This window comes from Bombyx mandarina, chromosome A1, assembly GCF_030267445.1.
Source record: "Bombyx mandarina strain Sakado chromosome A1, ASM3026744v2".
Taxonomy (NCBI): Eukaryota; Metazoa; Arthropoda; class Insecta; order Lepidoptera; family Bombycidae; genus Bombyx; species Bombyx mandarina.
The window spans coordinates 21,298,956-21,319,147 of NC_143234.1; the positions used below are offsets into that span (position 1 = coordinate 21,298,956).

The 20,192-nt window shown below is 34.9% G+C and overlaps 1 protein-coding gene across 1 annotated transcript; it reads left to right on the forward strand.

Annotated features, from left to right (window-relative positions):
• The first annotated feature begins 5,786 nt into the window (after positions 1 to 5,786).
• On the forward strand, positions 5,787 to 18,240 carry LOC114241619 (ras-related protein Rab-30). The gene is made up of 4 exons (XM_028172483.2): positions 5,787 to 6,201; positions 7,746 to 7,929; positions 9,431 to 9,582; positions 13,239 to 18,240. Exons 1-4 carry the CDS (start codon positions 6,031 to 6,033, stop codon positions 13,338 to 13,340), a joined length of 609 nt encoding a protein of 202 aa, XP_028028284.1. The 5' UTR covers positions 5,787 to 6,030; the 3' UTR covers positions 13,341 to 18,240.
• Positions 18,241 to 20,192: the final 1,952 nt, after the last annotated feature.

Here is a 20,192-nt window from a genome sequence, read left to right on the forward strand (position 1 = left end):
TGGTCGCCCTGTTGACATGTCGCAGACCAAAACAGTGTTTGTGCCAGGAACTACGACGTTCTCTAGTTTTAGAGAAGAATTCGCATCGTTACGATACTTTTTCAATTCGTCGTCAATTTTTGGCAAGCGGAGAGAGCAGAATGGTCAGTTTCAAAACTAACAGCTTCGATGCGGGACATGGCGTCCGCCACCGTATTGTCCTCCCCTTTTATATGGACAATGTCCGTGGTAAACTGCGAAATAAAAGACAGTTGATTTAACTGTACCGGAGGAAGCCTTTCGCGACGTTGCGAGAACGCATAAACTAATGGCTTATGGTCCGTATAAATCGTTACGTGCTGTGCGGCTAGGAAGTGTCGATAATGTTGCACACTCTCATATACCGCAAGAAGTTCTCGGTAGTATGCTGGCCACTGGCACTGTCGGGGATTCAGCTTTTTACTAAAGAAACCCAGGGGTTGCTAAGCATCACCGACTTTCTGCTGAAGGCAGGCACCAACGTGAGAACTGGAAGCGTCGGTGAAAAGCCCTAGTTCAGCGTTAGGCAAAGGGTGTGCCAACAGAGCTGCAGATGACAAGCTATCTTTACAGGCATTAAAGCATTCTTCGAGCTCAGGTGTCCAAGTGATCGGTGTGAGACCTTTACCTCCAGTGACCACGATCGCGTTGATTAGCGGTGCTTGTAACTTGGCCGCATTGCGCAGAAATCGGCGATAATAATTAACCATCCCAATGAAACGACGGAGTCCTTGTACAGTCTGTGGTAGAGGAAAATCTTTTAGAGCTTGAATGCGCTCTGATGGTGGTTGTGTTCCGTCGGCGGATATTCTGTTTCCGAGAAAAGTAACCTCAGGAGCACCAAACACGCATTTTGCTGGATTAATAACGATTCCGTAATCTTCAAATCGCTTGAAAAGAGTACGAAGGTGTGCAGCATGTTGAAGAGCATCACGGGAATACACTAATATGTCGTCAACGTACGCAAAGCAAAAATCGAGACCTTGGACAACTTCGTCTATAAATCTTTGAAACGTTTGGCCTGCGTTGCGCAGACCAAAAGTCATGTAGTTAAATTCATAGAGTCCGAATGGTGTTATGATGGCGGTTTTACAAATATCCTCAGGCGCAACAGGAATTTGCTGATATGCCTTAACGAGGTCGATTGTACTAAATATACTACACCCAGATATGTTATGGCCGACGTCACCGATATGGCGAACTGGGTACCTGTCGGGTATGGTACGTGAATTCAACGCACGATAATCGCCGCAGGGTCGCCAGGTGCCGTCGCGCTTAGGGACCATATGAAGTGGAGAAGACCACGAACTTTTCGAAGGTCTGGCTGTCCCGCACTGTACCATATCATCAAAAACCTTTTTGGCCTCTTGAAGTTTTTGAGGTGCCAGACGTCTAGGACGACAAGAGACTGGGGCGCCCTCAGTGGTTAGAATATAATGAACTGTGCTATGCTTCGGCTCACGAATAAGTCCTGGTGGCTTCGTAATGGACGGAAATTCCGCAAGAAGTGCACTAAATTGGGATGACGGAGCACAGACAACTTTGACGCTGGTTTGGTCTAAAACAGCGACGGCAGCAACGCATGACAACCCGGTAATGCTATCGACGAGTCTCTTACTGGCACAATCTGGCAACAACCGATAGTGCGCCAGAAAATCGGAGCCGATGATGGCGGTGTTGACGTCAGCGATAATAAATCGCCATTGAAATGTGCGGCGTAGCCCCAAATTAAGCGCCATTTCTATGTGACCAAATGTGCGTATCTCACTACCATTGGCAGCCGCTAACGTATAGTTTGAACGTACCGGCTTATTTGCTAACCACTGGTATGGGTAACAGGAGAGGTCGGAGCCTGTGTCTATTAAAAAACGGCGCTTGGTTGCGCTTTCGGTGACAAATAATCGGCGACTCTCCTTTAAGCAGTCAGACGTCGCCATCATTGACTGCTTTTGTCGTTTTCCGAAGGTGGCGGCGGCGTCCAGGTACATGGTTGAATACACTTAAAAGCTTTAGTATTAAATTTCGTATGGTAAAAGCACATTTGAAGCTTACCAGGCGTTTGTGAGTGTCGTCGCTGGTTTGAGAAATCCCGGGTCCTATTTCTACCGCGCTCTGTAGTAAGCACAGCAAGCTGACGCGTGACCTCATCCAGACGCCGTGTGATATCTTCTAACGACGGTGGTGAGACGGCAGACGTGCTTGCTGAGAAAACAGCAGATGAATGAGGTGCGACCATAGCAGGCGAAACTTCCAAAATTTTGTCCGCTAGCTCAGCGACTTTGTCCTGCGAGAGTTCTGATTGGGCGGCCAAAATTGCTTGGAGATGTTGTGGGAGGCGACGCATCCATAGCTGGCGAAGCAAATTTTCATCAGTGAGGGTGTTTCCTGCCAATGATCTAAGATGACGTAAAAACTGCGAAGGACGGCGGTCACCCAATTCAACATCACTGACAAGTTGCCGGACACGTTGCTCCTCAGACGTGGACAACCTACGGATCAACTCGGATTTGAGGTAACCATATTTGTCCTCAGGTGGTGGTTGGAGAATAATGTCCTCTACCTCCCCAATAACTCGGGTATCTAACTGAGCAATCACGTAGTTAAATTTAGTTAGGTCAGCGGAGATGCCTGAAATCGAGAACTGTGCCTCTACTTGAGCAAACCAAATTACAGGCCGATCAGGCCAGAAGGGAGGAAGTTTTATGGTTACTCTGCATACTGAGGTAGGTTGAGGAAATAATGGGTCTGTGGGGGGTGGGTCCGTTTTATCGATGCCTTGCATTTTAAGTTTTTGTATATCAGCCTTTAGGATGGCATTTTGTTGTTGTAACAGTGTATTTTCTTCTCTTACTAATTGTTCGTTTGCCTCCATTACGTTTACAATTGTAAAAAAAAAAAAAAAATTAAGCACTTATACAATGTAACAACTTAAAAAATAATAATAATAAGTAAAGAGGAAATTGAAAATTAATGATTATGGTAAAAGATGGCAAAATACGAACAATAACAGACACAGTAAAACAATGAAATAAAATTATAGTAAACAAGAAAATAGAAATTAGTCAAATACAGATGTGATGTTAGCACCGACTTACATTTCCTGACTATTGACTTTAAAACATTTATGTAGATAAGACCTAAAACTGTAATTATTTTGCCTCGTAAAAACAAATATTTCCTTACTACTAATCGTACAATAATACCTTAATATTATTATTAACTACAATGTTATACAATGAATTGGCGGAGCAATGAAGGCCCGTTAACAAAATATGATTAACTATTGTTACAAAAGGAACCTTTAAATTAAATTAAAATTTTGTTTTTCTTGTTTTTTATGTCGACAAAGACAAAGCTGTTATATATGCAATTATGTAACAAAATTAAAGTTACAGTATAGGCGGAGAATATGAAGAAGTATTAAGATTAAAATAAAATAAAAAATATAAAACACTTCACTGAGTTAATCAGAAAACACAAAATGTTGTGGAATGCCGCACCAGGTGTTTAACCGCTTGTACTTGATCATTCTGCTGTGCGCGGCGATGCTGCGCCAAGTGTATATGGTTCGTAGACGATCTTGCCTGAATGCTGTGCCAGGTGTATATAGTTTGTACTCGACCTTGTCTGGATGCTGCGCCAGGTGTATATGGTTTCTACTCGATCTCTATTTGTAACGATCGATCACGTCGGGGTCACCAATGAGGGAGCTCATATAGAGTCCCTTCTTTATTTCGCCTGGTCGTGTTTTATGTAATTAACACCACAGTTAGAACAATATAAATTTTATTGTTGTAGCGGCATAAAGTAATTACATTAAATTAGTTATTTAACTCATTATTAATTATTTTTATGTTTTTCATATTTGGCGGTAAAAAGGTAATGCTCACAGACTATATCCTTTTTCCCACATCTCGTGCGTTCCGGCTTACGCATAATAAAACGCCACAGGCTTATGTCTCCTTGCCTTTTCTGATAAGGAAAAATTGTACTAAAAAAGTCTATGGTTTGAAGATTTTGGCGGGAATACAATGACCGAAATTGTAGATATAGTTTTTTTTTCTCTTTTGTTTTAATGTCGCGCAGCGATTTGTTTTTCAGTTAACAATGAGCTATTCCTTTGGCTGATTTTAATCTTAATAGATATATAAACAGAATCAGATGTCCAGTGACACCTTCATCTTTTATTATAAGATTTAATTTTCATTCTGTAAGGTAGGTATACTGTGCCTCCTTAATCTAGTAAACTGCACTGCTCCTGTGCCTCCTATATCAGACGCTAATTTACTGACGTGTGTCGATAACCTGGCTTGATATTTTTTGCTGTAAGCTACTATATACAACATGTAACATATTTAACGCACACCCTCAAACACCCCAATTAGACTTTAATAGTATAAACGCTATGCATACACCAAATATTATTTATATGTGCGTTAACATTGATTATTTGTGAAATTAGTTATTCCAATTTCGTGGAAATAAAATGGTCACCGATTCACACTCCGCTGCGCACGCACACACAGACACCTACTCGCCGCGCCCCTTGTTCAATGCACTTTAATGACCGTTTTCGTATTTGTTGTTTTATTTTAGATAATACTGCAATGTCACTTTTCACTTTATCAAAGGCGGTTATTATCTTATTCTTTAGTTCTTCGGCACTTATTGTCTGTGTGTTATAAACTAGCGATTTAATTCGCCCCCACAAAAAAAAGTCGAGAGGCGTCAAATCAGCTGATCTAGGAGGTCACTGACCGAAAAGACAGCGAAATACGGGAGATATTTTATTTGCACTATCACAGCGAAATACGGGAGATATTTTATTTGCACTATCACTTGACCTCTTATCGATAAGGTGGACGCGCCGTGACTGACTTGTCAAAAATATTTTGTTGACTTCGTTGTTTAGATTTTTCTTTGATCACCGCCGACGCAACCGCGTCGCATCGGGATTAGCCTGCCGTTTATTGTAAGAATATTAAGCCGACGAAAGAAAGGGATAGTAATTATTTTTGTATTACGTGGTTTTCTTTTATGTATTGTAGTGTTGCTGTGTGCCGGCGGTCGCTGTTGGTATTGTGTGCGTAGGTATTTTATTTTGTAATAGACTATTAGCCTTGAAATAAGTATCAGATTTATTTAATTAAATAATATTTTTTTTTACTAATTAGATATTTCATTTTAAAAAGTCTTAATTCCCTTGACTTACGTTCCATTTTCGTTTCTATGAATTGTTTAATTAGCTGTGTAGGGTGACTGTAATTTACATAGTTTTAACTAAATTTTAGAAAAAAAATTTGGTACATAAAAAACAATCAAAATCGATCCAGATTCCGATTCTGAACAAATTACTTTCAGGGTGTGCGTTAATTATGTTACATGTTGTATATATTTTTTATTGCTTAGATGGGTGGACGAGCTCACAGCCCACCTGGTGTTAAGTGGTTACTGGAGCCCATAGACATCCACAACGTAAATGCGCCACCCACCTTGAGATATAAGTTCTAAGGTCTCAGTATAGTTACAACGGCTGCCCGACGTGAACATTTGTTAAGTACGTATTTCATTCGAAAAATTGGTACCCACCTGCGGGATTCGAACCCCGTTGCATCGCTAGATACGAATTTACCGGACGGACTTCCTTTAGGCCACGAAAATCTTATTAATATTATTATTATTCATCAACTGTACTTAATTAAACGGTGAATTATAGAAATCTTATTACTTGACACTGGCTAATGCACAAGCCGTGCCGGAGCCAAAAATAAAGAAAAGAAAGAAAAAGTCTAGTTCCATTCTGTTGTTTTGGATAAAATTATTAGATTTTCCTTTTCCAGGCATATCATTTTAAGTTGCCTATCTAATCTGTAATGAGCGTATGATCGTAATGTAATCGTTTAAGATACAATATCTTTTCAAATCTTGTTGTAACGTAAAAAGTACGATTCAACTGAGCGTAACTGACTAAAATAAAAAAATTGTGTCTTTCGATGATATTCGGTGATCGAGATGGAAGATTACAAGTTTCTATTTAAAGTGGTGCTCGTCGGTAACGCAGGTGTTGGAAAGACTTGTTTGGTGCGTCGGTTCACACAGGGTTTATTTCCGCCGGGTCAAGGTGCTACCATAGGAGTGGATTTCATGATTAAAACTGTGGAAGTTGATGGTGAGAAAGTGAAGGTGAGCCGTACGTATATTTTTGTAAAATATTGCATCATACATGTTAATTAGCCGATTTGTGTATTGTCGACCTACATGGTATATTAATGCAACACGTAGATGGGTGTTTAAATTGGCATTGACCCTATATGGTCAATGCTAATGGTAATAATTGACACCTGTTCGTAGCGAACATTAAGTTAGTTAAGTCAAATTGTACATTCGATAAATCACATTTCAATAGATTTAACTCTTAGTTTTAGAAAATCCATTGAAACACTTCTTTCATGACCAGGTTTGAAGTTTGTGGGAAACCAAAAAAAATACTGAAATGAGGCGCATTAATAATGTGCATTATTAGAATTTATAATAAATATGGTCTCTAGCCATCTATTGAAACACTGGTAATAAGCCACTGTTTGTGCTCACAAACATTGCAGTGTGAATGATATCTTCTTTGAGGATCTATTACTTTTAGAATACTTTTCGTTGAAGTCTTAATTATATTGCATAGTGACAACTTTTAAAGGCAGATAATCTAGCTTAGATAATGTTGGATTCTGTTCTTTGATGAATTTCTTGGTCCTCTCAAATAAGCAATGTTGTGTGTGTGTGTGTGTGTGTGTGTGTGTTATTCTAGAATGTTAGAAAGCAGACAACATTATTTGTTAAATACAGTCAAAACCGTTTACTGCGACATCGTTTAATACAACATGCCGGTTATAATAACCAAGAACAAAGGTCCCGGCTGAATGCCATATGACCGCCTTATTAAAAATATTGCTTTCTACGACATTGGTAATAACGACATACCTCATAAAACGACCACATTTAACCAATATTTCGGAGAATTAGATCTGTTAGAACGACCGGCTAAGCTGTATTGTAAACAATTTGAATAGGTATCCACATTTGTCTTCAATGGCTTTTAAAATCAGGAAAGAAAACAATAGGATTTAGTTTAGTGTAGGGTCTTTTCTAATTCTTAGAAACAAAACACGTGCATGCGGTAGTCAAAGTCCGCTTCTTCATATCTCTTCAGTTAGTTTGTTACTTATCTATACACAAGACGCACCAAAACTTTGTGGAGTTATTCGTGAAACTTTCAAAATGTCACAAAGAAAAAGAAAACAAATTAATATTGAAGAAAAATTGCGTATTATGTAAATATATTTTTCAATAATTCCCTATCGATTTGTTTGTACTTGCACGATACACATTAAGCATCACCGGTTGTTACGACTATCGGTTTTTACGACTGAATATGAGCAGTCCCTTCGATGTCGTTATAACAGATTTTGACTGTATTATAAAAACCTGTCTGTTTTTTTTTTCATTTCCTAAGATTATCAAACTGGTTCTGAAAAGACTACTACAAATGTGGATATTTTATTGACAATTTTGAATGACTGCTATTCCCAATCAATTGCCTGTGGAACTACAGGAGCTATTGAATTCACATAAAAAAATGTATATTGATATGAAGTTCATACTGTTATAGTACTTATCTTAGTTATGTTGTAAATGAGAATACACTAGCAAATTTAATCATTAAAAAATTTCAGCTTCAAATATGGGACACAGCAGGTCAAGAGAGATTCCGATCAATAACACAAAGCTACTATCGTTCAGCTCATGCATTGATACTTGTTTATGACATATCTTGTCAACCTACATTTGATTGTTTACCTGACTGGCTAAGGGAGATTGAAGAGTATGCGAATAACAAAGTGCTAAGGATATTAGTTGGTGAGTTCAATTTAGATTCAAACTAATATGTAATTTAAATTATTTGGGGCAACAAAATAATGGCATAATAGTAAACAATATTATGCTTATATTTAAACTTATCACTCTCCTAATAATAAAATGCTTTTGAAAATTTATTGAAAATCAATGATTTAGTTTTACCACAATGGAAGTTGATGGCGCCTAACACCATTGTTATTTCTGGTAAAATTAGTGAAGTACTAAAGGATGAGGAGTGGTGACAATGGGGATGCACTAAGATTGAACAAATTGATGTGGTAGTTACACCTGAATAGAAGAAATCTGTCAAAAACCTTAATGGTACTAATAATAATTTCGAGAAATCTTGAAAATTACCCATACCTACAGGGGTCCTTTTAAAATTTCGAAACTAAATCATGCAAACCTATTGTGTACTATATGATACTAACAAATTAGAAGATCTTCACTTTTCTTTAGGAAATTCGAATACATTTTCTATTGAAGATAAAACTTTGCTGTGCAGCTATTTGTAAATAATAAAATAGATATATAATAAACAAATGTTTCTAGACTAGCACAGAATGGAATTTTCCAAAACCCAAAAAAGAGTATATACCTATTTATTATTCATGAAATTTTTGATTAAATTTAACTGATTAATAAGAATCTTAATGTTGTTTCCTCGTCGAACCCGTCGCTTGCGACGAAGGGCTCGACGAGCGAATTAACCCACAGACACAGCCCACTAAGTTTCTCACTGGATCTTCTCAGTGGGTCGCGTTTCCGATCTTAGTTAGCCACTTATTCCTTAAGAAGTATGTATTGTGAACAATAGAATACATTAACTAAAATAACAAATGTAATTTTATTGTTTTAGTTTTATATTCACATAGAAGTACAATGTAGTGAAACAAAATGTTACCTTTACATAATTTACACTGAGAATGTAGTTAACAAAAACAATGCATCAGTTACATAATATTGAGGTATTTGAGATTGTTACGTTTGAAGAAGTGAATTTTAGTTTATTGTTGCACAATTGTTTCACTTTTCACTATTTACATATGTTTCTTAAATAATTGTATTTAGTGTTGTATTTAAGGTGGTTTGAAACTTTATTTTAAAATGAACAGTCAAATTTTATGTTGATTTAGCTTCCTTTTTTTGAACATTATGATTCTTTTTTTCTTTTTTTATTGCTCAGATGGATGAACGAGTTCACAGCCCACCTGATATTAAGTGGTTACTGGAGCCCATAGACATCTACAATGCAAATGCGCCACCCACCTCGAGACATAAGTTCTAAGGTCTCAGTATAGTTACAATGGCTACCCCACCCTTTGAACTGAAACGCATTACTGCTTCACGGCGGAAATAGGCGGGGTGGTGGTACCTACCCGTGCGGACTCCCAAGAGGTCCTATCACTACTACTACAGCTACTACTACTGCTACTACTACTGCTACTACTACTGCTACTACTACTACCTAGTAATTAATTTTAGATTATTTACATTACAGGTAATAAAACAGACAGAGAAGACAGAGAGATCCCCAAGCACATTGGCGAAGATTTTGCCCAGCGTCACGGCATGTACTTCTTAGAGACATCAGCCAAGGAAGCAGAGAATGTTGAAAGATTATTTATGGAAATTGCAGTGGAACTTATGGAGGTAATCTTAAATATTTTTTAATTTATTTATTTATTTATGTACACACAAAAAAGAAGACATAGTACAGAGTAATAGGAAAATTATGTACAAAGGCACTGCTTATTTCTTTAAGAAATCTCTTCCAGCAGACCTGCGAGAGAATTATGAAAATAATAATTAAAAATGACAAACAGTAAATTTAACTTGACAAACTCAACTTTTTTAATTTCGCGAGCTATTTAACGATAAGTGTCACTACTAATAGGCTTCAGCGATGCACCGGTGTTCGAATTCCGCAGGCGGGTACCAATTTTTCTAATGAAATACGTACTCAACAAATGTTCACGATTGACTTCCATGGTGAAGGAATAACATCGTGTAATAAAAATCAAACTCGCAAAATTATAATTTGAGTAATTACTGCTGGCAGGACCTCGTGTGAGTCCGCACGGGTAGGTACCACCACCTCACCTATTTTTGCCGTGAAGCACTAAAGCATTTCGATTTGAAGGGTGGGGTAGCCATTGTAACTATACTGAGACCTTAGAACTTGTATCTCAAGGTAGGTGCCGCATCTACGTTGTAGATGTCTATGAGCTCCATTGACCATTTAACACCAGGTGGGCTGTAAGCACGTTCACCCGTCTAAGCAATAAAAAAAATAGCGACGAGGTCGTGAATATATATTATGTGCTTAGAAATGAAAAATTAAATCTAAGGAATGCAGAAAGCACTTAACATTTCTGATGACTAAACACTATGGTATGAATCTCGCATTAAAAGTGTACAATTTCCAAAAATATTCAAAATTGAGTTAATATGCGGAATCATTTGGTATAACCAGTAGTTTTCTCATAAATACTGTCAAAAGAGCGTAGTTTAGTTTTAGTTTTTTTTTTAGTTTACTTATATTTTAACTACTATTAACAAAATTAATACATAATTTTAACTTACTTTAAAATACATGTAACTGATAAAAACTAAAAAATAAATGTTGCAAAGAAAAATCTTTAAAACACTCTCCCGTAAAATTTAGTAAGTTTTGAGATTCTACAGTTTTAATGCGAGAAGACGATAATATGTTCAGTCTGGAATCTATATCTGTTCAGATTCGTGACACGCATAATACAGAAGCATGATAAATTAATAAAAATTCCGTCGCAGCTTCGCGTGTTTCCGATTCTAGAAATCGTTATCGCCTACACGATTTTTCAGTCGAACGAATGTCTTGAATAAGTCATGATAAATGCTTGTTTAGCACGTTAACGTTTCGCGTGTTTTATAGAGATCGGTAATTTTATTACGTACATACCTTCATTAACTTTTTAGCCGCTGAAGTCTTGTATGTTGGGCACATTGTTAAATCCTAATATGGGTCAGTGTGTATGCGTCATGATAGTAGACATTTTATGTATATGTATATGTGTGTGTATTTGTATGTATATATGTCGCAGGCAATTTGTATGATTCCGCCGTTTACAAACGGCGTCGTCATTATAAAAATGCTCGCCGTTATGTAAAATGCCGAAGGTAAAATGTATATTGCCGTGTCACTTTATAATATGCCCACAACATAACATCGACAATTCAAACGCCGTTTTCATAATGCCGCGGCAAATTGAAGTATTTAGTTCATTTTTTTACCACGTGCGCCACTCTTGATCAAAACAATAACAATGGCGTCATTTTGTGTCTCAAAAAATAACTGAAAACTGCAAATATTTCGTGTGGAGAAGACATTTTAGAAAATAATTCTGATTTTAAAGGTTTATATAATAGTGCATTAAAAAAATTATACAATTCTCAAACGGAAGCTGTAAAAAAGCTTTGGAAAAATAGTAAATTTTTTGAGGTTATCCGGCACCTAAAGAATACTAAGGTGGCCACAGAATCTGGTTCCCGGAGGACTCCTGCAGGTCAAAAAAATACGACGTTATAAGCATCAATGAATTGGACTACCTTATTTTAAAAAGGAATAGCCTTGGCAGTCCAACCATTCGTGTAATACCGTTGGAAGAATATTACGATGTATTGTTAGAGATTCATAGAGGTTGCGGACATGGTGGTCGAGACAAAATTCAGTATCAAATGAAGGATAGATTTATTATTGAGAGAAAGCCGATCGATTTATTCGTATCGTTATGTCAATTTATCTGCTTTGTAACTTAAATATTATAATGCCTTGGTGTTTTTTAGTCATGAAATGGGACATGCGCAAATAAGTAATATACATTTTTATTGTTACTTTTGTGACTTTTTATTTAAAAATAAATCAAGAAACGTTTATTTTTTAAATAATCTTCATTTACTAATTTAGGGAAATCTCTTCTAAGAATGATGAATACTTCAGACTACAAAATATGATTTTACATATGACCTGTTTGTTTTTATTTGAAAGTGTCATATTATCCTTACAAGTTTTATTATTGTCATTTAAATGTTGTATTGTTATTTAAATATGTTAACTAGGCAAGTACTTCAAGAGAATCAAAGCATATAATTTAGTCTTACTCGAAATCTTCATTAGTACTTGATTGCGGAAATAAAGTCTGATTATTACAAACTGCATTTTATTATGGTCACCCTAAAACTACAACCAATGTCGAAATTATAACAATTGAACGAGTTATCATTTTGCCTTCGGCATTTTACATAACGGCGAGCGTTTTTGTAATGACGACGCCGTTTGTAAACGGCGGAATCATACAAATTGCCTGCGACATATATATTGTTTTGTATCTTGTAATCTATTATATAAATCTACAGTGGTTTTTACGGATGTTCCGTTAGAAGTACGGAACCATGCATCCGATTGACTTGAAACTTGATATCCATATCGAAAATAAATGTACTTAATGGATAGGCTAATATTTATATGAGTGTTGGACTCCCTAATAATAATGACAATAAATAATAATGTTAATTTTAAATGCCCAGCGAAGCGGACGGGTACAGCTAGTTTGTATATATTATTATATGCAATGTATGTATAACATATGTATGTATTATATGTAATTATATTATATCTAATGTTTACTGTATGTACTAGGTTTGTGTTCCTAATTCTTCAACTTCTGCGGGCCTACTGGAAGAGATTTCAACATGAAATAAGTAGTGCCCTTGTACTCTGTATCCTTATTGTCGTGTTTCTTCAAACACCTGTGTGTACAAAATATATTACACTAGCGACCCGCCCTCGCTGCGCTTAGGGAACTGTAATTTATTATTGATAACAGTATTTCTCCACTATTTAATGGATGTTATTATACATATAAACCTTCCTCTTCAATCACTCTATCTATTAAAAAACCCGCATCAAAATCCGTTGCGTAGTTTTAAAGATTTAAGCATACATAAGGATTTTTTTTTATTGCCTAGGTGTGTGGACGAGCTCACAGCCGATCTGGTGTTAAGTGGTTACTGGAACCCACAGACATCTACAATGTAAATGCGCTACGCACCTTGAGTAATAAGTTCTAAGATCTCAATATAGTTACAACGGCTACCCCACCCTTCAAACCGAAACGCATTACTGCTTCACGGCAGAAATAGGCAGGGCGGTGGTACCTACCCGTGCGGACTCACAAGTGGTCCTACCACCAGTAATAGGGACAGGGAAAGCGACTTTGTTTTATACTATGTAGCCACAATAAATAACTAGAAATTTTATTTCACAGCAAGCAAAATGCAAGGAGCTACCGAAGTATGACGGCAGCCTCGGTCCCATCAATGGTAAGACGACGTCGGTCGGCGATGGTTCCTGTTGTCTGCGTTCTTAATGAACGCCGATATCATTAGACTTAATGATGTGGTGTTTTTGTAAATGGCACCCCCGACATACGCACTTTGAAGAGTATTTAGCGGTAGACTAGATTGTGCTACTTAGCATCAGATGGGTCGTCGGTACGTCTCTCTCATTAATAGTAGGAAAGTTTTCACGACACATTTGATGATAAGTGGGTGACGAAGTCCACAGTTATCACAACTGTCGCTATTCTTTTAAAGTCGATCTATTGAAATTAAATCTCTTTTTAATCTAGAACTGATTATAATTTAGGAGAAAGAAAAAAAAACTTATTTAAGTACGTGTAGGATTAGTCGCAGTCACATCACAGAAATGTGCATAATAAAAGTAGAGGGATTGGATTGGATTGGATTGGATTATTATTATTATTATTATTTTTGTGCCTTACAAACTTAATTCTATTTAATGCACAAAATTGTTACGTTTTAATCTAATTTCAAGATAGAGTTGTTGAATGGGCATTTTGTTTGTACATCTTTATTCAGATGTATGTTATATATTACTGGATTCATTGGTCATACATTTTGCACCCAACCCCAAAACTGAATTAAATATATCTTCTTGATACCGTTCTAAAGACAATGGGCAATAGAGCCAAACTTGCCCGATGCACAATATGCACCCGGCTACAGAACATAGTATGCACACATTGAAAGTAAAAAAAAGAACATAATATTCCTAACCTAAAAGTACATTTCCGCAACATGCTTCGTCAGATTACAGAAATAGAGTTATCAGCAACGTGCTTCGTCAAAAAGTACAATACTTACTTTCAGCTACAAGCGTCGTCATTTAAAATAAGAATTCCAAACATAAACGAATTTATTGTTTTAACAGGGTTGTTTTTGTTGCTCATCTATTTATTTATTTTTAGAATTTTTAACACTTAATTATAATTGCCTTTCTTGACCAGTTGTTACAAGCGTACCTACATTTTAATTTAAGTTTAGTTAATTTTTATAAATAAATTAACTTTAATTATTAGGAGTGGGTGATATAAATCGTATATAGATTCAATATCTATATTCGTTTGGTTCGTATCGAATCGGCCAGAGTGAGTGAGCGCACGATAGGGATATCATGTGATGAATGAAACAGAAACAGGCATTATCCATACAATTGTAAACCTTATATTCAAGTCCATATGTCTGTAGATTATTCTTAGCGTATCAGCAGGATACAATTAAGGAAAGAAGTTTCAACTTTCGACCCTAACTTGAATACAGTATAGCCTATTTGCATCGTTGAATTTAATTTCACGCGCTTTGACCTTGAACTAGAATTTTTGGACAAGTGTTTATAAATACTTAAAAGTGTTTTGTGTTTGATTTTTAAAGTACACATTTTTCTATTTTTAGTTGAATCCAAATAATTGAGTTTATTTCTTGTGTTTGTATTAAACTTTTGAAATCTACACTCTTTTGGTATATTTTGTAATTTTAAATTAAGACACAAAATACTAAAAACTGAAAATAATGTAGCCAGTCCTAAGCCTGGTAAAAGCATGAAGGAAAGTTTTTTTGATATTTTTATTTTCATGTTATTTTTATTACTTTAAGATCATATTATAAATTGATATCAGAAAACCAACCGTATAACGTTGACTTAAATCTATATCTACTACGATATTATATCAGCTTATCGTTTCAAATCTCAAATATCATGAATCGAGAAAATCTACTAGCATCCATCAATATATAGATTCAGAAAATATATAGATTCAATATCCGATATTGATCCTCGATATATAGATACGATTCGATACGCGGCAAAACCGATATTACCCACTCCTATTAATTATAGTCTAAGTTGTTGTTTTTGTATATTTTTGTACATTTAAATACATTTATTTACAAAAATGCCACATCAAAGCCTTTCTTAAATTAATTACCTATGTCATTCCATTCGCTTTAAAGCTTTTTTTTAAATATTTTTAAATATTGTCTTTGTCACAATATCAGAATCAGTGTTTCCACTTTAATGATTTTCTTTCCCCACACCTCAATTAAAATTTACCCTTTCAGGACTTTTGTCCTCCTCAAAAATGTTTCTGCTCTAGTTTTTACTTTTAGCCCCAGGTAGTAACGCTAGTTCACGGTAGAGTCCATAAAAAATAGTTCCAAAATTTACCGCAATATTTTAAGCTAGGTTTATTTCGCTCAATATCCCCTTTTAATGTCTTCCCCCTTTTTTCTCCCCATATGGACCCTATGGGGAGAAAAAGGGGAATTTCCCCTCATCGTGGAAACACTGATCAGAATTAAAATTATGTAATCAAATAATGTTTTTGGTCAAATACAATATGTAGTCTTCATCGTGCATGAGTTTCTAAACGAAATAAAACATACTTTAGTCGATTAATTATCAAGAATATAATCGATTTTGTCAATTTTTAGCATTAGGGTTAAGGCATATCAATGTTACTCATAGGTTGAATGAGACCAAATAATAGGTATATTCATACCTATAATTGAGCATGTACATACGCCGATTTAGAATAATAGGTAATTTATTACGATTAAAGAGATTAACGCACGGTGAAACAAGTATATTGTGACGTTATATGTTCCTCATTCATTTTTGCAGTTTCAACTATTAATTACTATTTCGTAAAAGTAGGTATGTACCTGAGAGGATTGCAGTTTTCATAAGATAAATTCCGATTACGGTGCATCCTTAACATGTACGACGTAATTACTTACAACTGAATAGTAACTTGTTTTAATCTGAGGATCTCATACATGTCTATGACTAGTTATCTTGTATTTTGTTTCTCAAACAGTGCGTGTTAGAAAACTTTCATTGGAATCAAAAGTGTGGTTGTTAATTTGCTTTGAAATGTTTTATATTATAATGAAATATCGAAAAACTAGTTCCACTGCTTCATAGTGTAGTGTTGGACATTCAAATCGCGTTAATACCGACATAAGATCTTCATTGGAAGCAAAAAAAAAATCTTATCATTGTTAATTGATTAATGTGTTATTGTATGCTGACTGGAATTGCCCTTGAAACATGAAATGTGCGCATGGCGTTTAAAATGCTTTAACTTTTTGTATTTTGTGGTATTATAGTTGTTTTACTTTTTAGAGTTTTATTATGTGATTTGACTTGAATTAAGATTGCTTTAAGACTCGTGGAAATTTAATAAAGAAAATGGTAGGTAGTGTGATATTCTGCTTTTAACGCTTTGATTTAGTATAAATAAAAGACCATCATCATCTTAATAAATATATTCGTGACGATGTGAAAAGCTCCTACTTAATTTAAATTACTTAAAATTCGTTCCCAGTCTTGATATTGTGACAATGCATTAAATGAAATACCTAGATGTTTCATATTTTGGTCGTTAATAATAATGTTAATAATTAAGTAAGCCATCTCATCGTATAGTATTTTAGACGACTTGTAGATAAAATTTATTGATATTTGGTTCTTTTTTTTAAATACTAACACAGAAGGTAACTTTTTGATTTAGTTAAGTTTCATATATGAAGTGTTGGTATTTTTTGTGATAGATTTCTTAGAATAAAAAACGTTTGTGAAAAATAAACTAAATTAACAAAAAAAAACTTAATGATAATAATTATGTTGTTCGTGATCATTCAGGAAGAATTGAACTGTCTGCAGGGATTAGAAGTGGTTTAATGTCATTATAAAGATGTAATTTATTTTCAGTGTTTTGTATTGTCAGTTGTATACATTTATTCTTTTATATAGCATCACTAGCTAGTAAACAGTTAATGTTAGGCTGTACAGATTAAAGACGGTTTTAGAATGGAAGTTTATGAAACAAGAATGATAGTGAAAATTTAAATATAAATATCTTTTTCATTTTTGTGGCAGTCCTATGACTCTACTAATAAAGAACATAGCAATTAATAAAAGTTGTGTGTTTTTTGGCGTATCCTGAGATTACAACGTAGTTGTACCCAACTGCCCATTCGTGTAGCCTCGGTTTTGTTCAAAGGGACATGCATTATTATAATACATTTGAGATTTGGCTTCATGTCTCAAGCTACGTACATGAACCTTGTGATGCTCACTTAATGTCAAGTGGCCGTGAGCTCGTCCATCGGGAGCAGTAGAAAAAGTTGACATATCCTGTTGGTTCTCATTATTTTTACATCGGTACTTAATAGAAGGTTCGCTGTTCTGTAATGTGCTAAGATTCCGATTATATTCTCTCGTACTGAGATTATTTTTTATATAAGATTGTTAATATTTTATAATTTATTTTGTTGCCACGTGAAATAGGAATACAAAATAATAATTAATGCAATTACACTATTGAGCTGGTGTTATAAGTTTTATTTGTTATCATCAATTGGAAATAATGGGTCTAGATTAACGTCTGAAAAATGTTTTTGTTTTTACCGTTAAACTTTTATTTACTTTTTGACATTTCGTCAGTCTTACTTAAAAATAGTGTGTGAAATGGGGAAATGTTTTATTATTGTAAATTTTATATTTAGTAAAGTTGATATATTTTCGTTGAATTTTGTAATTTTATTTTGTGTGACAATACGAATTTTTAAACTAATTTTTTACTGTACATTAATAATACATATACATGTTTTCATTATTGTGATACAATAACAAATACTAAAATTTTGTGTTTAAAAGAAAATAATTAATAGTTTATTTTCCGTTTTTACTGATTACATAAAACGAAAACATAGTTGAAACTGCGGAATAAATATAGTTTTTAGTGATATAAAATTTTAATTCGATAAATTAATTGGTATTGCAATTGAGATTTATATTGGATCTGAAATGCTTAGACATTTTGTTTTTAATATTAGAAAAATTGATTCTTACCAAAGAATTATAATAATGTAATACTCGCAATAAATGATCACTTTTGACTATTAGTTTTCTTGATTTATTGATTTAGTTTCTAGCTTTTGAAAGATAAAAATTTAATTATTGAAGAACCGGAAAGTTTTCATGGTGCACATTACGAGGAAGGACCTGCATGTCATGGCGCACGAATTCCAAGGCGTGTCCTTGCGAGAATATCGGTAATGTTGTGGTCGATGTTTCGAGTGTAGTTCAGTAGGTATTGGAGTCAGTAGCAAAAGTCAAAATGGCTTCTAAAATGGAAGGAGCTCTCAATAAAGCAAAGCATTGCTTCATAACGACTTGTGCTCTGCAATCTACAATTACTTTTGTTAAGTACTACTCTCATTTTTCAGCCGAGGCGCTTATGTACCAGCCACTTTAATTTTCCTTTGAACAGAATGTACCCACCCGTGTTACCGGTGATCTTCATCTTACGGTTATACTTTGGATGTCTGTGTGTTTTATATCATATATCTGAGGAGGGCTTTGAGGAACTTGAGATGGCCCTGTCATTTCTATTTTAATACTGTATTATTCCCCAACGGAGCAGAGCTATGCGTAGAGACCGCTGCGCTTATCTACATCCCTTAGATATGTACTTTTAAAAAAATATTAAAAAAAAAAAAAAAAACATGCCCGCTGAGTTTCTTGCCAATTCTTCTCAGGACGGAGGCTAATTCTTGTGAATTGGCGGTAATTCTTTTGACGTTCAACAAGTATGTACTTTCATTTATGTTGAATAAAACTTTTTTGATTTGATTTGATTTGATTTGTATTGTATGTATACGGGCATTTTAATGTAGCATAAATGTTTGGTATGAACTATTTTTACGGTGTTTTCCGAGCGTATTGCATTTCGTACTTCTAACGAGGTCTGAGAAGAGACAGTATGTTATCGGCATCAGCCTTTTGTGATCTATTGCTATACATGAAGTTCTTTTACGGTTTCGTTGATTTGAACACGAAGGGACCCTGAATTGCTGAAAGATCCGGAAGCACGAAATTCCACTTCTTTCTCTTTTGCACAGAGATCTTCCATTTACTATTACTTACACAAATTTACTATTAAATTATGGGTTTTAGTTTGGTGGAGTGACCGATGAGAAGTTAACAGGATTTTATTTATGGTACATTGAAGACAAATTAAATTTCTCTTTTCTAATAATTAGTTTTATTTGATATAATTAAATCACTACTTTAAATAACGAAGTATATTACGCACACAGCGGATCAATTTATTTATTTATTTAACTTAATGCACAGAAGTACAATGGCGGACTTCATGCCTGAGGCATTTTCTGCCAGTCAACCAAGGGTGGTGTAGAGAATCCTGTGGTAGGTGCATAACTTAATGTAAAAATAACCAAACTACATTATACAATATACAAACACATACACGGTATATATATAAATATATATAATCACATAAACAACGTACAAAATTTTATATCATGATAATAATATAAAATTTACACATATATCTATGTATAATCTCTATTATATACTCATATATTCACATACATATTCATATACACACTTAAACACAACATAAAAATATAACAACATACACATATATAGTACAAGAAAATAGTGTATTGAACAGAACACACTACATGCGAGTCAAATTGTTAAGTTTTTAAGTTTCTCCAGAAAAAGTTGGCGAACCTTTATTTTGAAAGTTAGGCGATCAGTGATCATCCTAACATTAAGTCTGCATTCAGGTCAAGATAATATACATCGCCATAGTCAATTATGGGCAAGATTAAAGCTTGAACAATCATCAACTTTATCTTGAAAGGGAGAAAGTGCTTGAAGCGATAAAGAACACGCAGAGATCCAGTAACCTTCCGACTAACGTTCAACACCTGTACCGCCCAGTCAAGTCTAGAATCCATATACAGTCCAAGGTTTTTGACTGATGGGCTCAGAGGTATAATTGCTCCATTATCAGTTACGGGTGGGAGTGAGCTAAAATCTAATC

What these genes read in the sequence shown, in the direction of transcription:
- LOC114241619 (XM_028172483.2), top strand. Translation starts at nt 6,031, where the DNA reads ATGGAAGATTACAAGTTTCTATTTAAAGTGGTGCTCGTCGGTAACGCA. An exon ending in AGTGCTAAGGATATTAGTTG is followed by an intron (nt 7,930 to 9,430) that starts GTGAGTTCAATT and finishes TTTACATTACAG; the next exon opens with GTAATAAAACAGACAGAGAA. An exon ending in TTGCAGTGGAACTTATGGAG is followed by an intron (nt 9,583 to 13,238) that starts GTAATCTTAAAT and finishes TTTATTTCACAG; the next exon opens with CAAGCAAAATGCAAGGAGCT.